Raw genomic sequence first — 21921 nt, forward strand, 5'->3', positions numbered from 1 at the left:
CCAAGAGGCCTGTCTCTTGGATTCCCATCTTGTTGGAGCGGGAGGGTCACTTAAAGTGCTACCCTCATAGTGGTGGAAGGCTGTAGTAAACAGGACCTTTTCACCCCGTGTCACTAGAGTGAGGCCTACAGCTCACTCACCTTCTTAAAAGTTCCAATGCTGTGTGCTTAGTACACCCATGGCCTACATCAGGTAGACATGGAATGCTGTACAGTGCAGGAGTAGTGACTGCGTTGTCTGTATGTTTCCCTGGGAAGGGTATAGCACAAGGATATAGCAGTGCTTTGCAGTATGTGTGCGGTTAGTACACATACTGGGTATGCCTTAGAGGAATTAATTACATGAGCGATGTAATGCTATGCCGTGAATGCACAGGGTCTGCGTGTGTGCTTGTTTGTAGTACAATAGATGAAGGGTGAAGTGTTGTGCAGTGCACGCATAGGGAGTGTGTGTGTTTTAAAATAAGCACATCCTGGTTGGATATAGGAAAGCTTCAATACTGAACAGTGCACACAGGCTATGTGTGCTGAATGCATGTGTACATTTGAGGTTAAAATGCATAGAGGCATTGAAGCTGAACAGAAAGTGTGCTATGAATGTAAACTGTGTAAATGTACCTGCAATGGGACATTGTATGGAGGACCTTGGATTCCATTTTGGGACCCTCAAACCTGCCCGGTAAAGACATGATGAGGAGGAGAGTAATTCCCCCAGACAGATCTGTGTATTGCTACATTCCTGTGAGCTGGATGGGGGACAAACTGGAGGGAAAAGGAAGAGACTCACTTTCCATTTCCAAAGACTGCTCATTAATTTAGTGATAGATCACGAAGACGGGGCCTGGACACATCTCAAGAAGGAAGATGTGGCTGATAAGAGAATCACAAAGAATAGATCTGGGATTACCTTTTTAATGCAAATTTCACTGTGGCTGACATCCAGATGTGAACTCCGGTCACTCCCAGGAATTGTGTTGTGAACAATCTGCTTAGAAGTGGTCCCTGCTGTAGAAGACCTCTTTCATGAAGGAAGAGGAAAAGTGCCCACTTCAAAGTAAGCAGAAACCCAACATAAAACTTCAGAGACCCATACCCCTAATCTCATTTGGTGTCTGGATAAAGACTACAAGAAGGGGAGGTTGAGGCCCCAAAAATGTGTCACCTGCCAAACAGCCCGATATGCTGTGTGTGAAGGGGAAGCTCTGCAAGACTTCTGCCTGTGATTTGGACTGGGGGCCAAGGCTTGCTAGTCTCACTGATGAATGAAGGGACATCACCCAGGAAAACCAAGACCACTGGCCTTGGAACATGGAACACAAGTGTCTGCCTGCTTGCCAAGACCAGTGTGGCCTGGCAGGAAGAGGGGAGCGTGGAGGGAGCGAGATCCAATGGGGAGGCCTACTGTGAGGAATTCCTGCACAAGGTGTGAGGATTTGATTATGCACCTATCAGGCTACACAACGTATGCAAGATTGTTTTCCACGACCGCCGTAAGCTGAGCTATGTGCTGAGCGCCCTGTGAGTCTTGTTACAGCTGTACTTTGGTGACCCGGTCTTTCTCTTTCAGTTTTTCCTTCTCTTTCTTTCCTTCCTTTTTTCTATTTTTTCTTTCCTTCTCTTTGCCTTCTTTTTTCCTCTGTAGTTCCTTTTCTTTCCTGTCTTTCCTTCTTTCAGTTTCCCTCTTTTTCCTTCCTTCTTTCTTTCTTTCCTTCCTTTCTTTCCTTCTTCTTTCTTTTGCAAAGCAAACAGGTTTGCAACCAGTTTCAGAGTGACTTCCTTTTTCAGGTCTGTGTTAGGCAGGACCTTTTGATTTTACTAAAATTATATGTCTAACGTAGTTACTTGGAGGGGCTTCAACCAGCCTTTATTCATTACTGGTTGTGGTTGGTGTCATGCACATTTTTCTTCCACCCACTCCAGCATGCATCAAGAGGCAGTGTATTAGCCCACTTCAACCATTGGCTGAATTCACTAAGAGTTATGGAATTCGCCCTTTCACAAGGAGCACATCCACACACAAAGTAGTTCCCATTCAGTGCCAGGGTCTATGGCAATATATGTTTATTGAGACCAAAAAAAACAATTTACTTGTAGCAAATTATTTTTTTTCAGATTGACAAGGGCCTGGCATATTTCCAAATAATAAAGTTTTGCAAAAAAAGATAACAAAAAATAATTGTCATAAGGCTAGCGGCCAACGCCACACCTATTGGTTTTGAAAATGCTTGTTCATTACATTGCCACAAAAAGAAGAGCTTTGATAGGACTTGGGGTATTTGACTATCAAATCTGACTTTGTTGTAACAGCGATAACAATAGGAAACTCTTTCTTCTCTAAATGATTATTTTTAACAGTGTGTATAATCAATGGAAAATTATTTGCGAAAGTTTGCATTGTAAGCCAAGTTGGAACCAAGTTTATATTGGCTTCTTTAGGCTTGAGCACCCACAGAAGTACCATCCTGATTGTGCAGACACAAGTTCAAGCTAAAATAAGGCCATTTGAACGTAGCCTGGGAAAACAAGCATTTGCAATGTAATGGGTCTCGCGTTTGCTCCAGTTAGAACTATTAGCGTTGTAAATTCCTAACTGGACTTTTCTTGCTACATAAACAGAAAATGAAAAGTAATAGTTGACATAAGCAAGTCAATTCAAAGCGCAACGCCATAACCGTGAGCACGAAGGAGCGACACAAAAGGAAAAATAAGTTAGCTCGCAGTCAAACTTATTGGCAAACATGCAATTATCCATTTACCCGGTTGGTCCCTAAGGCAGTACCAAAACCGCCCTAAGGTGGAACAAACGTAAAGCATTTAACAATTAATCATAGGATTTTTGAAAGACAAGCCCAGGAACGAGTGAAAGTGATGGGCATGAGGTGGGCGTGGTTAAAAGCCCACATAGATACCAACACGTCATAAAAGCAGCGCCTGCGCGCTGCTAAGCTCGACCCAAAAATGACAGAGGCCGTTGTTTGGAACCGCTGATGGGATAATCAGAAGAAAAAAACACATACACATTGGCAGTCGCAGCACTCCTGGTCTGCTTATGTTTATCTATTTCTGAACCATTTCACCTTTTGCACGTGCAGTGTTTATTTGCCTCTGACTCATTTGCGATCGTGGGGTTATTTGTTGCTGTGCTTGTGGATTTGTGAATCTGCATAGCAGAGTTCACATTGAGATGCGTTCTTTTTACACTGAAGGGACTAGTGCCTGAAGCTCCCACTGTACCATTGTTGGAAGTCTCATGTGTGTCGTATCGACTTTAATGGATGGCTGAAAAGTGGGTTGCAATATTTATTCTCATGTTTATGCATTAAGTATAAATGGTCCGCAGGGCGAACTTATTCTGACCTGTGCTTTTCTCTTGTTTTATTTATTTTTATTTACCTCAGGGGTTCCCCAACAACTGCAACTCTGAAAACCTCTCCCTCTGGGGTTCTTTTAAAGTATGGCTGTCCTGGCACTTTGCTTGGGAAAGTGACTCCTGCGAGAACTACCACCGGGCTCTGGTAGTGGATCCCTTCTGGGAAGTAACTCCGCTAATGGTAAGTCAGCTCTGAACCCTGTCCCTGGCCAGAGGTAAGGAACCAAGACATAGGCTGCTTTGCAGCGGACAGTGAAAAGGCATGGGTTCTCAGTGACTGTAGTGCGAAGGAGAAGGGATGTCTCTGCAGAATTCTATAAAAGATGAATGCATGCAGTTGTAATCTTCTGCTCTGTAGATGTGTGGCCATTTCAGTCTGGAACAAGAGAAATGGTGAAAGCCAACGTATTTATTTGCAGAGTTAGAAAACTCTTAATGTGAGTATGTTTTGCTGCAATAGTAATATGTTTAGAGGGATGGCGAAATAATCTGAGGTTATGAAGCTAGAATTGACAATCCTATTTAAAATAAATTAGAATTTTTTTTTTTTTTTTTTAAAGTTCTTCTATTGTGTCTGTTTCTGGGCCCTTTTACACCATCAGGAAGCTTAAGGTGAGTTTTACTTTAGATGTTTTTTTTTTTTAATGCAAGGGATGCCTAGCAGTGCAACAAGGCTTACACTTCTCCATGTCGGAGTGCTGAGACACAACTAATACATTCATGCGAGTGTGTAGTTAACAGAATTCGGGGTGTGCAGTTGAATTAGCAATCCGTTTAGCTGCATTATGGTTTTCCACCAAAAAGGAATATGAAATGTTAATGCTTGTAGAGCCAAAAGTTGCAATTGTGAGTTCTTGGCCAACCAGTTTAGTGAAAGGAGCTAGGCACCCTTTCGTATATTTGTATGAATGAATCTTTTTAAAGGACTAATTATTTATAAAACTCTGTGTTTTTTTCTCAGTTATGTAATGTAAACATAACCAGCATTGGCAAAGCAAATAAGTCTATCTTTTGTGAGATCTGTTGGCTTTGACAATGTTTTTAGCCATGTTTTATAACAGTGTGGCTTCTGTGCAGCATGGCTAATAGTTAGGGGAAAAAAAACCATCAGATGGCCAGTTCTGGTTTTCCGGTTGCGTCCTAGTGCTTTTTTTTTTTGGCAGGAAAGGGCGGCGCAAGCAACAACAGTGATGGAGGGGGGGTTACATGACAAGCAACAACAACAGGGTAAGTAACACAAAAAGCACAATGACACAAGTCATAGTGCTTTTTTTCTGGCGGGAGAGAGTGGGGTGAAAATGCAAGCAATGGACAATAGGGCAAGCTACGTACAATTAGGCAAAGCAGCGGACAACAAGGCAAGCAACAACGCGGAGCAGGACAGCCAGCAAATACATGCACTGCTGCAACTAAAACAAAACAAGCCTTTGCAATGCAATGGGTCTCACCTTTACTCGAGTTAAAGCTATTAGCGTTGTAAACTCCTAACCGGACTTTTCTTGCCACATAAACTGAAAAGTGAAAGAGACACACAAAAGGAAACAGAAGTTCGCTCGCAGTGCACCGTATCGTCAAAAGTGCTATTATCCATGTAACCGTCAAAAGTGCAACTATCCATGTAACGGGGTTGATGTCATGCAAAGCGCTCTACTACTGCCCAGCAAGATCACTCTGCCTAAAGAGAAGAATAGTGCAGAAACCATATGGAAAACAAGGAGCCTTGTATGTTTTCAGTAGTTGGCCAGTGCGCTCGAGGCGGGCTAAACACCGGAAAATGTATGAGGTATGCATGCCTTTCACTAATTAAATCACACAAATTTTAAAAGGCAAGCCCACGAACCAACCAAGCTGATGGGCTTGACATTGGCATGGTTAAAAGCCCACAGAGAGATTACACCAGGGACGGAGCGATTTGTGCTCAACCCTAAAAAGTACCTCCGAAGAACAGTGGAAAGATATACACTAGGCAAGGAAGCAGTACTTGCTGTGCTCCAGGGGAAGGACAAACACACAAAGAGGAAATGAAGCAGCATGTTCTAGCCAAGTAGATGCAAGGAAATGCCAGTGACGATGAAAAAAACAATGATAATCATTAGGCAGGCTTAAGCCCCCTGTAAGTAAAGAAAATGTCTTACAAGCAACAGTGCATGCACTGGCTCAGGCGTGACCTAAAAATCAGAGTCAAACAAAATCTCTTGCATTCGCAGTCTCAGACGAGACCTAAAATCTCTTGCATTCGCAGTCTCAGGCGAGACCTAAAAATTGAAGTAACAATGGATATTTGACCACACAGATTTGACATTTAATGTGTATAACATATTCTTTATGTATTTTAGAAGTCCAATACCAAGAATAAGCAAAATAATCTAACACTTTTATAAGAAAGTGATGTTCATTTTTCCATAGTGCTTAAACTTATCTGTGTTGTGTAGAGCTATGTGTGTGCTGTATGCTATATAAAGTGTTTAGAAGTGCCTTGATGTTTCTCAGTACAACAGACTTCTTAACTCTTTCCTGTTGCTACATATACGTGTGTTGATTTAGAGGGTGTTTTTCTTGTACTCCTCAGTAGTGTCAGGATTAGGATTTCTTGAGTGTTAATATATATCTATATCGCTCGCTCTCTCTATATATATATATATATATATATATATATATATAGATATATATCTCTGCACACACACATTTTAGCAGTGTTATTCAGCACTAGCTGCGCAAGGGCATTAGAGCACTGTACTTGTACACAAGGTCAGAGTCATATTTTTCATTAAATTTGAAGTGGGGAGATTATATGATTTACCCAGAATCAGAGAATGTTGAGTCAACGCTTGGACTCCAACCTCCTTCCCCAGTTTCAGACAGCAGCTAGGACTGTTAGCCCCATCTCCTTCTTTTATAATACTAACTATTATACCACTAGAGAGTACACTTTTTACTCCCACGCACATAAGACCTATGCTTGCATAAACCTTTTTCTGGGTTGTAACGAAATCCAACAGGTGCTGAGAGACCTAGAAATCGAGCCCTGTGCATTGTCGGAGCATGCTACGTATCCCTCATGTTCAGCGTCCCCCTCCCTGGCTGAGGGTCCCCGCCCTTGGTGATTAAGAACTACTCTCCTGATGAGACTGAGGTGGTGTCCCCGATAACTAAAGCTATTGCCACTGTTCTAGAATTTAATGACACATCTGACACACCAATCTTCCTACTGTGGGACATGCTGAAGACGGTAATAAGGGGGGAAAGTGACAGAACTTGATAGGATCCACAAATGGACGGGGCCCGAGAGTTTGGAGACAGCTCAGCTCAGCGCAGCTAGGACCCAAGTTGGGGGGCTAGACATGGACACGGCAGAATACTCAGCCACTCCTATTACGTGGGCGGCAATAAATGCAGACGCCTTCTGGCAACCAGGCTTAGAGGCAGACCATGGCGGTGGAAGTAATAAGGACCCCATGGGGATCAGAGGTAATGAGCTACACTCACATTGCCTCAGCCTTCCGTAGCTTTTATCAGGCTCTTTACTCTCCGCAACAGACTGACTCGAGCACCTCCCAGCAATATCTTAACCAGGCCCCTACGACTAAATTGACACCCTTAGAGGCAACCCAGCTCTAGGCCCCAATTAAGATCGAGGAGGTAATGTCGGCAATAGCCTGACTGGAGGCCTCAAAATCCCTGCATACAGACGGCTTCCCCGGCCCCTTTTACAAAACATTCTGTACTAGCCTGGCTCTGATATAAACCTGACTTTTTAATGCTATTACGGGCCCTGGATAGATGCCACCATCTATGCTGGACGCATCTATTGTGGTAATCCCTAAGCCTGGAAAGAACCCCACAGAGTGCGGGTCCTATAGACCTATTTCATTACTAAACATAGACTTCAAGCTGCTTATGGGCATCCTTGCCGCCCACTTGAACCCGCTGATGCCTAGATTTGTAGACCCCGACCAGGTGGGATTCACCCCACACCGACAGTGTGGAGACAACACCAAACGGGAGCAGGGAGGGAGATAATGCTGCTGAGCATAGACGCTGAGAAGGCGTTTGACCGAGTTCACTGGTCACACCTCCACACAATGTTGGAGCACTTCAGCCTGGGGCCGCAGTTCCGAGCTTGGATTGCAAGTGCATATAGCCAACTGAGATCCTAAGTCAGAATCAATGGGGTAACATCCACTCCCTTTCTGGTGGGTCGCGGGTCCCGACAGGAGTGACCGCTATTCCCCCTATTTTTCACTCTTTATATGGAGCCCTTTGTGCAGAGGGTGAGGGACAACCCAGAGATTACTGGAGCATTCTTTGGCGGAGACGAATATACCATTGTGCTCTTTCAGATGATGTGGTGGTTGCACTTGACGATCCGTTACAGGCCCTCCTGGCTTTTTTGCGGGGTGGAGTCTTTTGGGACAGTGTCAGGCTTCCGGATAAACCTTTCTAAGTCAGAGGCACTCAGTCTTGCGCTCCCGAGGAAGACGGTGAACATACTGGCACAGCAATAGCCATTCCAGTGGCAGAAGGACCCCATCCAATATCTGAGCATCCAGATAGGTGGGACAGTATCAGAATAATCTGCAATGAATAACCAGCTTCTCCTTCGAGGCATCAAGTTATAGTTGGCCAAGTGGAGACACTACCCCATTTCATGGGTTGGCAGAATAGCCGCCATTAAAATGACGGTCCTCCCTAGGGCACTGATTTTATTCCAGGCACTGCCAGCCGAGCCTCCTCCCAGCTCCCTCTAGGCGTTGCAGGGTGAAATCAACTGTTTCGTATGGGGGGGGGGTAAAAAATAACAGAATGGCTCGCCTCCTGGCTTACCAGCCCCTGCACAGGAAGGGCCTGGGAATCCCAGAAGTTCAGCAATACTACAAGGCCACCCATCTTAGGTACCTGGTGGACCTAAGATCCACCAGACCAGACTCAGACACACGTTGGTTGTAAATGGACCATGGAATTGCGGGCACCTCCCTCTGGAGGATCCCATTCCTACCAGGCCGCCATAGACCACGGGGCCTCTACTCGTCCCCTGTCACCAGAACTACTATGAGGGTATGGGATCAAACAGCTCGAACAAGCAACTTAACCTCCTTTCCCTCCCCCCTGATACCCATCGTGGGAAACCCGGATTTCACGCCGGGCTTGGACCACAGCGCCTACCGCTCTTGGACATCTTCCTCATGCCGCTCCATTGGACATCTGTTTGAGGCAGAGGGAATATTGCCTTTCGAAAACTTAAGGACCCACTCTCTCCTGGAGACAGAGAGAATGCACTATCTTCAGATCCGCCACTGGGTAACGCATTCCTCGATTAGGGAGAAGGCACGTAGACCTATCACACAATATGAAAGATGGCTGTTGACAAAGACGGCAGACAAACATGCTATTTCAAGCTCTACGATCTACTCCATCACGCAGTCCAGATTCCCAAAATCCAGAGTCAGACACGTTGGGAGACAAAGTTGGGAAGATCCATAACACCCGCGAATGGGAGGCGATATATTACCGGGTGCGCCACACAGCGTGCTGTGCAACCAGCACAGAGACTGCAGTGAAGATCGCTACCTACTGGTATCTCACCCCGGCCCCGCTCCATCAAGTGGACAGCTCACGATCACCCCTCTGTTGGAGGGGTTGTGGCGACCTGGGTACCCTGACTCATATTCTGTGGGAATGCCCGTAGTTGTCTTCGTACTGGGAGGGAATCTTAAATGACATAGATCACCATATAAACACCCAACTGCCGAGCTTCCCGGCCTACATCATAATAGGCCTACCAAACCCCCTGACATTCCTGCTAAAGTCCCTACGGGGCTGACCGATCGGCCTAGTCCTAGAGGCAGCCCTACAAAACATACTGACTCGCTGGAAAACCCCTCAGATCCCTACACAGCGGAGTTGGTTACACAGGGTGGGGCTGTTTTTGGGGATGGAAAAGCTCACCCTTACCCTCACAACACAGTGGCAATCCTGTAGGTAGCTGAGGTACCCCTTCCTGTCCTTACTCTCTGGGGGATTTAGAGAACTCACCTGCCCTAAATACCTGCGACTTCTCCATTTACAAGACAGGGAGAGCCCATAGAGTGCGGACCGGAGGGTAGCCGTGTCAGAGATCCCACTCCTAATCCTGCTGACGTGACAATATACTGGCGCACCTGGGGGGGAGACTGCTGTTGCCTGTTTGTCCTTATAGGTCTGTTGGGTGCTGTGACACCCCTTGAGTTTCTCTTTTTTCTTTTTATATTGAAAATTAATAAAGAAATTTGAACCACAAACGTTTACAATAGCAATCTCAAACATATGATGAACATGCTTATCATGTCCGTAAATCCTCACAATTGAGGGAGGTTCACTGAATGAGAATGGATAACTGAGAGGGATAAACCTTGCCTCTGTGTCCTTAATAAAATGTAAACTTTCCTTCATGATAGCTAGGAAATTGTAATTTTCTATGTCAGGACCAGAGGCACAGATTATGCAAGTTTGAAGCTAGTTGACCAGTGAGGCCATTCCAGGGATTAGCTTGACATAGAGTGTCTTAAATGTAGAGCCTGAGGACCAGTCTGCTGCCCTGAAGATATCTTCCAGTCATCCCCCCAAAAAGCAAAAGCTTTTGAGGCCATCACCCCCCTAGCCGAATGGGCAAAATAGTAGGAGTTATCAATACCAGCCTCTTGTAAAATCCATTTAACCCATCTGATGATAGTCTGTGCTGAAACCAGTTTAAATGGTTTCTAAAAAGCTATGGGAAGCTGTTTCGCCCCTGCAGGGCAGTATTCTTCAGTCATAGCCTTATAGGCCTTCAGGCACTTAACCACACACAGTTTTGAGTGAGAAGGGAAAGCCGTATAATGCACCACTCATTAGTTTTGGTCCTCCAAGATATCGAGAACCAGACTCCATCCAGAGTAAATATGCAAGCTATGATATCAAGCGTTCACACGTTTGACACCCATCTGCAGAAGGTCAAGTATAATAGAATCACCAATTTACCAGACAATTCCTTACGTGACAGATATTCATTATCTTGCCATGATAACAAGAGAGGCAGGACCACATTTACATCCCATAAGAAAGAGTAATGTGGTTCCGGGGGAGTAGATAACCGAATACCTAGTCCACATCCAAGGGAATGTTCCTCAGCTGGTACTTCATGGATTGGTAAATGACCGCTGAAATGGCAGATCTACAAGCTTTAATTGTACATTCGCTAGTCTGGTGCCCGCCAACTCGGACAGAAAATTCACAGTGTGTACGACATCCGTCCCCATGGTATTGAGATCCCGCCGCAAACACCAGCGTGACCATCTACACTAAGCTGAACCATATCGCTTGATTGTAGAATTTGTCCAAGCCTCTTGATGAGTAACAAAGGTTCTAATGAAAGGCCTTCGACATCCCAGCGTCCCCTGTAATCTTCCCACCATTAAATGGAGATTGCCTTACCAAACGAACAGGTGCAAGTTGCCGTGATTGTCTGTCAGAAGGTGAGGAGTCTGGGGAAGTGGGATTGGAAAATCAATAGAAAGTTTTGGAAGAACTGGATACCAGACTTGCGACTTCCACAATGGTGTCACCAGGATCACCTCTGCCCTCTGATGCCAGACCCATGCTGTGAGTCTGACAATCATTGAAAACAGCGGGAATGCATACCTCCAAAAGTCGCTTCAGTCCTGCAGGACTTGACTGCAGGCTTACGCCAGCGAATCCGGGTGGCAACTGAAAAAATGAGGCAGTTGATGATGGAGTCCCTCAGATGCTGAGATTGCCAGTCTGCCATCAGATGGATGACCGGGGAAATACTCCACCGTGACAGAGATCTTGTTTGCCAGACAGTAATTCCAAAAATCCCTGGCCAGTTCCGTCAGCACCTTGAAGCGATTGCCCCTTAGGCGATTTATGTATCGAACTGCCAACACATTGTCCTTCTTTAAAAGGATGAAGCAAGAGACAATGTTGGCCGTCAAGCTCTGGATTGCAAATGACCCTGCCTGAAGCTCTAGATAGTAGAAATGTAGCACCCCTTCTTTGCTTGACCACGGTCCTCCAGTGGTAACCTCTCCACACTGGGCTCCCCAGCCCTGACGGCTTGCATCTAACTCTGACAAGCTCCAGATCTGTATCAAAGATGGCCCTGCCATTCCATGCTTGCATGTGGTCGGGCCATCAACAGATCTCCATCTGCACTTTAGAGGAGAAACTGACCTCCTGGGCATAAGTGAGGCATCTCCTGGGATGCAATGCTTCAACCAATAGAGTGCTCTGTAATGTAGCAACCCCAGAAAAATTGCCTGAATAAGCGAAGAGAGAAGACCAACAATCCTAGCTGGATGCCAGAGAGAGACCCATTTATAATGATCTGCACAGTTTCCTGTGAATGAGAAGCATTTTCTTGTGGGGCAGTCTGAGAAACTGTTTGATCAAATCAATCTCAAAGCCCAGTAAAAGCAATTTTTGTGTAGGAGTAAACTCTAACATCTCATCGTTGATGATAAACCCTAGATTTTGAAGCACAGATTACACTGTCCTGATGCATCAGCAAGATGTCGTCCAAATGAACGATGAATTTGACTCATCCCGCTCAAATCCATGCTATGGCCTGGTGTAACACCTACGTGGAGCCCCTTGGTGCGTAGCAGAGACCAAAAGGGAGGCATGTGACCTTGAATATCTGATCTCGCCACATGAATTGCAGAATGCGTCGCTGTGGGAAAAGATCAGAATAGTGAGGTATGCGTCCTTCAAGCCCACTGGGCAAGCCATTCTTTCAGAAGAAGGATATCCTGAAGGAGGTGAATTCCCTGTTGAACTCTCGTAAATTGATGACAGGGTGGAAGCCTTTGTCTTTATTTTCCACCTGAGAAAACCCCTGGCAAAACAGGTCATAGGAATGATCGCCCCTTTGTGTAACAGATCTTGGGCCTCCTCGGTGACGACTTGCATGCCCTCTTGTGAGAACACTAGGGGACGGGGATCCGGACCTTGTCGAGGGGTGCTGTAGAATTCTACGTGGAAGCCCTCCACCGTTTGCAGCATCCATTCATTCCCCTGTGAGCGATTCCCACGTTCAAATGAACCATCCTAACCTGCCTCTCTGGTGTGGCTGGGGTACTGCTCCCTACCTCTTCTGGCCCAACCTAAAACATTCAGGTTTAACACCTTACGGATAGACTGATGGACCTTATCCAAAGAGGAAAAAGTCATAGAAAATGTTGTGAGTCCTTTAATGAAAGGATATCTAAAGAGACCTCCCTCTAACACTGCCCTGGCCTCTGTGGTGGCTAGTTTTTCTAGCATGGGGTTGATTTTAATCAACAAAGAGCGCCTGAGATCAGTGGATAATGCACAAATGGCATTCCCCAGGAAGCAAATAGCTTGCTGAGCCCATCCAGAGAGGATGGCAGGGTCGACCAGTTCACACAATTCATGGGCAGCTTCAGCCATGACGAAAAATGTTGTGAGTGGCCCCAGGACATCAATGACCTTATCCTGGCTGGATCTCCAGCACCGGTTTTGACCCTTTCTACAGTCCTTGTTAAACTTTGCAATTAATGTTGCCACTATGCAGTCATTCTCTGAGGTACAGGACACTTTGCCTTCTAGGGAAGGTCTCGGGCACTCAGCTCTGAGTATATCCCTGACCTTTGTTCATAGGTGTGCTAATTCTGGAAGCTATGTATGTCGCATCCTTCCTATCGAGAACCCAGTCCACCGAGAGGGGGTGACAAATCTCATCAGTATCCTGTAGAGTCTGTGTCCACTGCATCTTGTGGCTTAACCACACCCTGATCATCCAGCTTGGGACGTTCCGGTCGGCAGGATCTACTGGGACCTGGTTCGTCACCAGAGCCCTCATCAGGGTTATCAGAGTCTTCCCCAGCATTATTATCTATCGTCTGAGGGGAATAGGAATCGTCGTCATCGGGGGTTACCTCAGGCTGGGAATCCGAATCCTGCATTGCCAAGGCGTCAATGTGCTCCCTCCGGAAAGCGTTGCGCAACCTTTCAAAGCTGCCGGTTGCTGGGGATACAGCCCTGGCCTTAGTTTTCCGTTTACCCTGACGGCACCCTTAGTGTCTGTAGGGGTTATAGGACCCACATCTTACCCTTGTGGGGGTACCACATTATGTTGGACTGTAAGCTGGACTTTTTGCCTACTCAGGGGTTGTAAGAATAAAGAGATTGCTGTCTGGGGAGAGACGTCAATGGCATCTACTAACTCCAGGTGAATGGGGAGGAGAGGTTGTTCCTCATCCCAGCCCCCCAGAAACCCTGTATTAGAACCTGCCACGGAGATGAGGTCCAGAGAAGGTGCTTAAGGGTATAGGCCGATATATTTAAGGCTCAACGCTTGTCAGTCACACGCACCCTGGGCCCTTTGGAGGTCCGACCTGAATAGTGAAACATCAGATGCCCCATAACAGTGCTTGAAAGCACCGCAATCTGCGGACTCCTGAACAGGGCTCCCGCTGAGGGACATGCTGCCACTTGCGACCAGTAATGGAAAAAACCAATACCAGCATTTACAAATGCACAGATATTGTAAATAGGCACAAAATACCAAAGCCATGCAATAAAGTCACCGAGAAAAAGCACTTATCTAGCTGCTGGGCAGCAAAGAAAGAGGGAGTGCTTTTCCTTGGTGGATATTTAAATGGTGGACTGTATCGTTGGACTGTTGAAAGTACAAAATCAAAGACTCATTGGATTTGTAGTATTTAATGTAGTTTGATATAATGTTGGCCTGGCTGCCGAACAAGAAAATTGAGAAAAGTCTTGCATAATCTGAGCCTCCATCCTGACATAGAATTAGGAGGCAGCAAACAAGAGTGACAATGAAGCCAACGAATGGTAAGCAACGGGTGAGTTCCAAGCCCTTCACTGAAAACAATTCCCCTTGCAGAGACAGTGCATCTGCTGCCAGCAGGCAAGACCTAAAAAGCAGATTGATATTACAAAACATTTTGGATAGATCATCAATTGCTTTAAAGGTTGAGACTCACCATTTCTTTGGCTCATTTCTTTCCAGTTGCGAACGTCAATGTTTTTATGCTGTCTGGCAAGAGCTGGAACATACCCTGCAGCACTAGGTTTGGCTGAATGGCATTCTCACCGCTCTTGCGGTATTTTCCCTCACACCATGGGGCTGATTTCTTTCCATCTTTATAGATAGTTTCTTGTGATCAAACCTGAGAGTTGGTTGCAAGGCTTTGTTTGTGGGTTTCCGCTTGTTACTGACTCAGTACCCGTAGCTGGACTTCAAAATACTGCTCTCTCCCGACATTTCTGGCCTTTACTTAAACTCCTCGAACTAACGTAGAAGTTAGATAAGTCTCCGGGGGCGTGGCCTGGTCGGTAAGATTTTAGGGGGTGAGCTTGAGATTTTCCAACAAACGGGATGGCTTATGTTAAAAGACATTATGCAACAAGCTGGACACATGAGAGAGGCTGAAGGGGCAGCGGAAAAAGAGGCGAACGTTGATGTGTAGCGGTACTAAGTGAAGACAACTCAATATTTTGTAAAATAAACAAATTTTTAAAAGTCTTTTAAAGCAGAGAGGGAGAAAATGTTTGCGTTTTTCTATTTTTGGAAAATGTCCTTGTGAAATCCGGCAGAGACCTCAGCATACCCGACTGAAAGCATCTGCACTTAACTATTTTTCAGAAAATACATTTATTTTGGGGAGGAGGGAGAGTGTAACACCCCAAACATCAACCACCCCCCGAAGCTACGCCCCTGCTATAGTCTACTTCTGAATACTGGGGGGCTTTCTTTTAGGTCCTACGAATCATATATCCGCGCAGTATAGAAATGAACAAATAATACCAACGGGATCACCATTTCAGGCCTTCGGTTAGGTCAGTTTAACCATCCGAGCCACGACGTCACATGGTGATGTCCCAAGATGTCCCAGCCTGATATCAAATTCCATTGTGCTCACAAGACCAGGAGGTGTTCAGCGCTTTACATAGAACAAAAACTCTGCAAGTTACTTCGAGGCGGGTAGGTGATTGATAAAACATGAAAAGTAAAATCATCAGTGGAACAAGGTAAAAATAGTAAACAGCAAAAGTATCAAACAGCTAGAGGAGCATGCATAGGACTAGGGTAGGTCTCGTTTTTATTGAGGAAGCAGCTGCCCTGGCGAAGGACAGTTTTGTGTGATAATAGATCTACGTTCTTTAAGTGGTAGTGAATCTCTCCTTATTAGGTCTCTCGATTCAGCCGGTATGATATATAGTTCTGCTAGGTACCATGTGCTGATAATATGGATGTCTTCGTAAAGCTGCCGATTGTGAATATCACTGGCTGAGAGGAGGAGCCAAACAGGACACAAGTCCTAAAAAAAAATAAACCACCAAAAAACCCAGAAGTTGGGGGACTAACCAAGTTAGGCAGCATGCAATTGATTTCACAGCGTGTGACATCGCACGTGGCCCCACAGGACGTGACATCACAATAAAGGACTTTACAGGAAGTGCCATCACAAAAAGGGACATCACACGTTTAGCAGGTCTAATATGAATACATTTGAGTGTATTGCAAGTACACGTGCAAACACTTCTGATTTAGATGGAAGACTCCCGCTTTTGCAAGCTACACATAAAAAAAATTGTTTTTTGTCAGCGTAAAGCTTCCTTTACCCAAGGATTGAACAAGCTAACGTCTCCGCAAGCCTACTCCACCAGGCATAATATTCCATATGCAGCATATTTTCATTTAGATGTGATTGGTTTGGCTGCCTGTGCTCTCCAGAGGTGAGACCACTCTCCTATGGAAAGTATGCCATTCCCACCACTTAATGTGTCTGTGGTGGGCACTTGCTCTCATTTTAGGAGGCAGAGTCTCGTCTTTCACCAAGAAACCCCAACCCAAAGGAAGATAGAAAGACAGAAAGGGATGAAAGGAGAAAGAGAAATAGGAAAATAATAATGAAAGCAGAAAATATCCTGCAGGAATACGAAAGTATAGACTACTGAAAGAAAAAGTTTATGGCAACATTAGCATTAAGCAATGGGACCCTAAGAAAAGGTTTGAGGCTCTGCAATTATGTTTTTACAAATTACAAGCTGCCGCCCAAAAGGTCTTGCCCACATTTAGCAATAGAAAGCCCTCATGTTCTTATAGATGGCATAAATATATGCATTCACCAGTGCATCATGACCCTGAACACCCATAAATTTCAAAGTGAGAGGTATCAGCAGTTCACATTAAAATAAGTGTAAGCCACCTACTGTCCAAAAATGAGAAGGAAATGTTGACAAAGGTAACTCGGAAGAAAAAGGCACATGCAATTTCAGTCCCAGCTAGCAATTTCATGTAGATATTTGCCTTCAGACGGAAATATTGCTAGTTTGCATATAAAAACTATCCAAGTGAGGAGATGTAGGAACAGCGAGAAGTACCACAAACTATGGCCAGTAATCAGAGTCTACACTAGGTTATGCTCACCAATAAGAAATGTGCATATGCTTGATATGTTCCTTTGCCAAAATGGTGCACTGGAGACAGTCTACTTGACCTACCTGTTTATATTAACACTGACCTGTGGACTTGCCTATTCACTGTAACTGAAGGAGCCAGCCCTGCGTAAGCACACATGATGTTTAATTTCATACATAACATAACTCTGAATTACAACATTCTCCCAGACCTAAGAGCATCCTAAAAGCAAAGCTACCCTCTGTTAATGTGTTATAATGCAGTATATTGCAAACCTTGCAGCTTTGCTTCAGTAGGTAAGTGTGAGAAGGGCAAACCCCGGCAGGGCAACAACTTGGAAAAATGTAATGAAAATCTCAAAAGCTGATAACTGATGTGGAATATGTACTAACACTCCAACTCATTCCACAAAACAGGTGCTCCACTGCCTGGGTTAGCCATTCAGAAAAAAACTAAATATTCCAGGAATAATATACAAAAATAATGGCGAGGCACTCAAATAATAGCTCAACTCTTCCGTTGTCCAAGAAGAAGCTAAACGTTCCATATGTTAAGTCCAAATCAATTAATCAATACTTGAAATAGACAGGTACTCATTTATAGTCAAAGTGAAATTCTTTCTTTCTTTCTTTCTTGTGAAATAGTTGGCAATCATGGCCACAATGTGAGTGACAAACACAGCCAACGTGTTTCAATATAAAGACAATGGGGCTTCTTCAGGGCTGCTGAAAAACATGTAAAACACAATAAACAAAAACTAAAATCCCTTTCACTGCAATCGTATAGAAAATGCATAACAGTAATATTTTTAAACATATGCATTGCTAAAAACATGGTACCTATGTAGTATACCAATTCACAAATATTCACACTATTTTATGGCACATAACCACAATGGGTTTGGCCTTAATTAGAAGTAGGACTTGCTCCATCAGTACAATAATAAATGCATTCATGAAAGCAGAAAACCTGGGATCCATCCCGGCTTATCAACTTGACCAAACTGAATGATCCTAGGCAAATCTCTCTCTTGTGTTTGATTTATTTGGCTGTAATTTTGCACCATGTATAATAAGAATCTAGGATGCACTTGATTTTCATGTGGATTCTCTCTGCCAGCCTCACTCTACCCTCATTCACCAAGAATGAAAGGCAGATCGTTAACCTTTGATGTGAAAAAGCTAAATAAAGAGATGTCCATTTAGTGGCTGAATTCCATAAAGTGAATGCACAAAAACCTGCTTGCTGCCCATGATCTTCGTATGCCAGGTGGGGGGTGCCACTCTGTGCATTACTCTAATGAGAAGAGGGCAGTCGCCCTGTGTAACACTGTGACCTGAAGGTGGCCCTATCCTTGTGTGCACTTACGAACCTCATATTCCAGGAGGGGGCAGAGAAGAAGTGAAAGGTTTGTCATCCTGGAGCAGGTTGCAGCTGTGAAGGAGAAGCAAGCCATTACCCACAGAAGAATTATTCCTACTACCCAACAATTCAGGAGAATCCAAGACCTGACACAGACTTCAGGGAGGCTCACTGCGTAGGCGGCCAAGCACCTACTGTAGCATCTAGAGTCAGGGCACTCGGAACCTCCCCTCCAGCGAGAATGGATAAGACTGATTACTAGGCTGACAGGCCCTGGGGAAACTTGCTCTGACTCCTACAGCGAAGAGGCACTTCGACTTTCCCAAGACCATCATTGAACTTCTAAGACTTGAAATCACTCGTGGGGCCTAGCTGGAATGTCGCATCACATCAATGGAGAATAACCACGATCCTTTGATAGGTAAGTGGGACTGGAGAGCCAACCCTGGGAAAACTAGTGTGCCTGCCCTAGAAAGACTATGTATATTATTTATACACAGAATACATGAATCAATGTATGGGAACACCCATGCACCACCTATGTAATGCCTCCCTGGTGCACAGTAACGTAAGGCAGCTTAATGAGCTGCCTTGAGTTAGTTTTTTGTTTTTTTTAACAAAGCTGTGCAAAAAATATCCTATGAGACTTTCCTCATTGTGTGTGTGCTGTTGAATACAGCATACATGCAAAAATAAAATAACAGAAAGAGAGAAATATATTTCTGTTTGTTTCATCAAACACATACAGTCTCGCCAGTTTGGTGCAAACCTATGCTTTCAAGTCTTTGCAAATATGGGTTTGCGTCAGAATACATGGGTTGGATGTAGGGGAATGCCCAAGCACCAAGCATGTAATGCCTATGTAGCACAAGTTAACACATGGCAGGGCAATGTACTGCCTGTGTTAGTAGTTTATTTTTCTTTATAACGCCAAGCAAACAGGATTTGTTAGACACAACCCAGACGCAAAATCTGGGCCTCGACTTATACATTTGTTTTTTTAAACTCTGCCACAATTAAAAAATAGGCAACAAGAAGAAACATGACAGTAAATCTGTTCTGCTTAGATGGTTGAAAAGTCATCTAAGCAGCGCAGCACACATTGTGACATCCATTTCAGTGACAATGTAAACATGACTGCAGACCTTCAACCAGTAGCCTGGTTGTGCACGTTTTAACTACAACTTCAACACATCAAAATTACCCCTTTTGACTGGCCTAAAGCTACCTTTTATATATTTATTAGTTCCTTCTAAGTAGCCTTATTGCCAATAGGACAGGGAGCAAGATATTTAAAAGTAGGACATGTAAGGTTTAATGTTAAACATGGCCTTACAGTGAAAAAGTCCCAAAAGCTGTTATTGGATAGAGATTTGTAGCCTGCAGATTCCTTACCTTAAAATGTTCCCCATGCATCAAACTGGATCCGGAAACTTTTTCGTGAGCAGTTCCCTTGCGCACCAGTAGGTGGCATTGTTCAGCTCCACGTGGTGTCGTTTGCACTTGAAGTGACGTGCACGTGCCCATATAGGCACCACAACAAGATACTGACTCCAGTTATTTTCTTTCTGCATCAGCGCAGATTCACAGACGAGCTACCCCCAGTCACTTTTTGAATTACTTTTTTTTGTTGAAGATTTTTGAGATTTTGTTTCCTGGTGTGGCAGGGATGTCCACAAGGAAGGCTGGTTTCAAGTCCTGTGGCGCCTGTCGCTGGCAAATGTTTGTGACAGATCAAAACCTTCCCTATCTCTGGTGCCTCGAGTACAACCATGACGCCAAGACCTGCATTGATTGCTGCGCCATGCTACCCAAGGCTTTGAGGGAGCAGTCCCTCAAGCTCCTTGCTGCTTGGCATGCAACGCCACAAAGGTCTCGATCCTGGTTGAGAGAAAGGTCCCTGGATAGGTCATGGAGCCATCAATCGTCCTCACAATCAAAGCTATCCGGGCAAGTCCCACAAAATGAAGAGTAAGAAATCTAATAGGCCTTTGACTTCGCCCCATTTGCTGGAGGCATCTGACAAGACAATATTGGCATTTGAGGCCTGGCTCCGCAGCGGAGCCTGTGCAAGAGCCCTTTCCACGACTCCCCAGGTTTCCAAGAGCTGGAGCAACCCCTGCCCAACTTCGTGAGGTCATGCACCTCATATTTGGTAAGCCAGTCCCTGCTGGAGCCCCTTTGGTCCCTGTGGTCTCAGAAGGGGACCCTACTTGTCTTCCTTTCGAGGGCTTGGCCCCGGCACCAGGCGGGACCCTTGAATCCATGAATAGATCTCGACTGGCGCTAGTCAAGTCACCTCTACATTCCCCAGCACCAGCAGCACTGCCCATGTCCCTGGCGCTACCACTGGCTCAGGCTCTATACTCATCCCCGACTCCAGTACGAAGCTGGATGGGTGTCTCTAACTCCACTGGAGACTAGTGGCAAGACCACCCAGGTCGGAGCCTGTGCCCAATTTCTTTGCGCTAAGACTTGGGGATGATTGGCAGGGACACTGGACCCTGATGAATACCATCCAATACATGTCACCAAGGACACCTGGTGTGATCGTCTGGCGGATGCCAGTGGACCCGAAAACTCCCCAGATACTGGCTTGGTTTCTACTTGTATCGGAGGAAGGAGCCTTATTCGCTATGGTGGTGAGGACAGAGGAGGTCCTGGACCTTCAGTTACCCACTGTGGCTGTCAGAACAAATGTCTTGACTGAGGTGACCTGGTCCAAACCCTGCACAGAGGCTCCTGTGAATAGATCAATAGCCCTTGTCCTCATCACTCTGCCCCAGGGGATCCCCGTTTCTCACATCTCACCCCACCTGAGAGATCTTGGTGCCAAGCCTCCACTTCTAAATTAAGTCCTGGTTCATTTCCTACCACTCCTGGACAGGGAATCAAAGCGGCTGGATACCTTGGGGAAGATGATGTTCTTTTCTGCCAGCCTGATCCTAAAGTCATTGAACATTGCGTGCCTTTTGGTCCAATGCTTCCACTAACTCAGGGAGTTGGTTGCGCAGGTGCTGCCTATGGTCTTGGAGGTGGGCCGAGCTATACTCTCTCAAGCTATTGCTAAAGAGAGAGATGCAGCTAAGTTCACCATATGCTATGTGCTAGATACAACCAACTCGCTATGCAGAGCTTTTTCATCTTCAATGACCTTACGGTGCCACGTCTGGCTGAGGACGGCTGAATTTTCTGGGGATGTCAAGGCTTCACTCATGGACATGCCCTTTAATGGCTCCCCTCTCATCAGAGACAAGTGGGGCCAGCTCTGGAGAGCATCAAGGACAGCAGAGCTGCAGCCAGGTCCTTGGGCCTTTCCATGCCCCCTTGCTAACCAATGTCTCCTCTTGTGGCCACTGAAGGGTCTTCCATTCACGTCTCCAACCACCCAGCCACCAAGGCCAGCTGATATCTCAATTTTTGTGTGACTGCAGACTTGGCACACACAGGCCTCGTGGGTCAGGTAGCTAGAGGTTGGTCCAGTCCCCCACCACCTATCCCCCAGCAGTCACAGCCTCCAAGCCCCTTTAGTTTGCCCTCTGACCATCATGGGCACCCACTGGGAGGCAGGATACACCATAACCTGCACCACTGGAGGCCAATAACATGCGACCACTGGGATCTCCAGATTGCCCAAAGGGGCTACTCCCTCACCTTTGTGACTAGCCTCTCCCACCCATGCTACCTACTTGTGACAAGCTGACGGAGGACCACATTTCATTACTGCGCCAGGAAGCACAGGC

The 21921-nt window shown here is 45.5% G+C and overlaps 1 protein-coding gene across 3 annotated transcripts in view; it reads left to right on the top strand.

Moving 5' to 3' along the window:
- The window catches only part of LOC138303890 (chloride channel CLIC-like protein 1), a 1109212-nt gene that overhangs the window by 707966 nt on the left and 379325 nt on the right, over window positions 1-21921 (top strand). For all 3 annotated transcript variants that reach the window (XM_069243419.1, XM_069243421.1, XM_069243420.1), the window contains one exon: window positions 3398-3550. In XM_069243419.1, the coding sequence (XP_069099520.1) occupies window positions 3398-3550 (153 nt within the window). The remainder of the gene's footprint in view (window positions 1-3397; window positions 3551-21921) is intronic.

This window comes from Pleurodeles waltl, chromosome 7 (assembly GCF_031143425.1).
Source record: "Pleurodeles waltl isolate 20211129_DDA chromosome 7, aPleWal1.hap1.20221129, whole genome shotgun sequence".
In the NCBI taxonomy this organism is placed as follows: Eukaryota; Metazoa; Chordata; class Amphibia; order Caudata; family Salamandridae; genus Pleurodeles; species Pleurodeles waltl.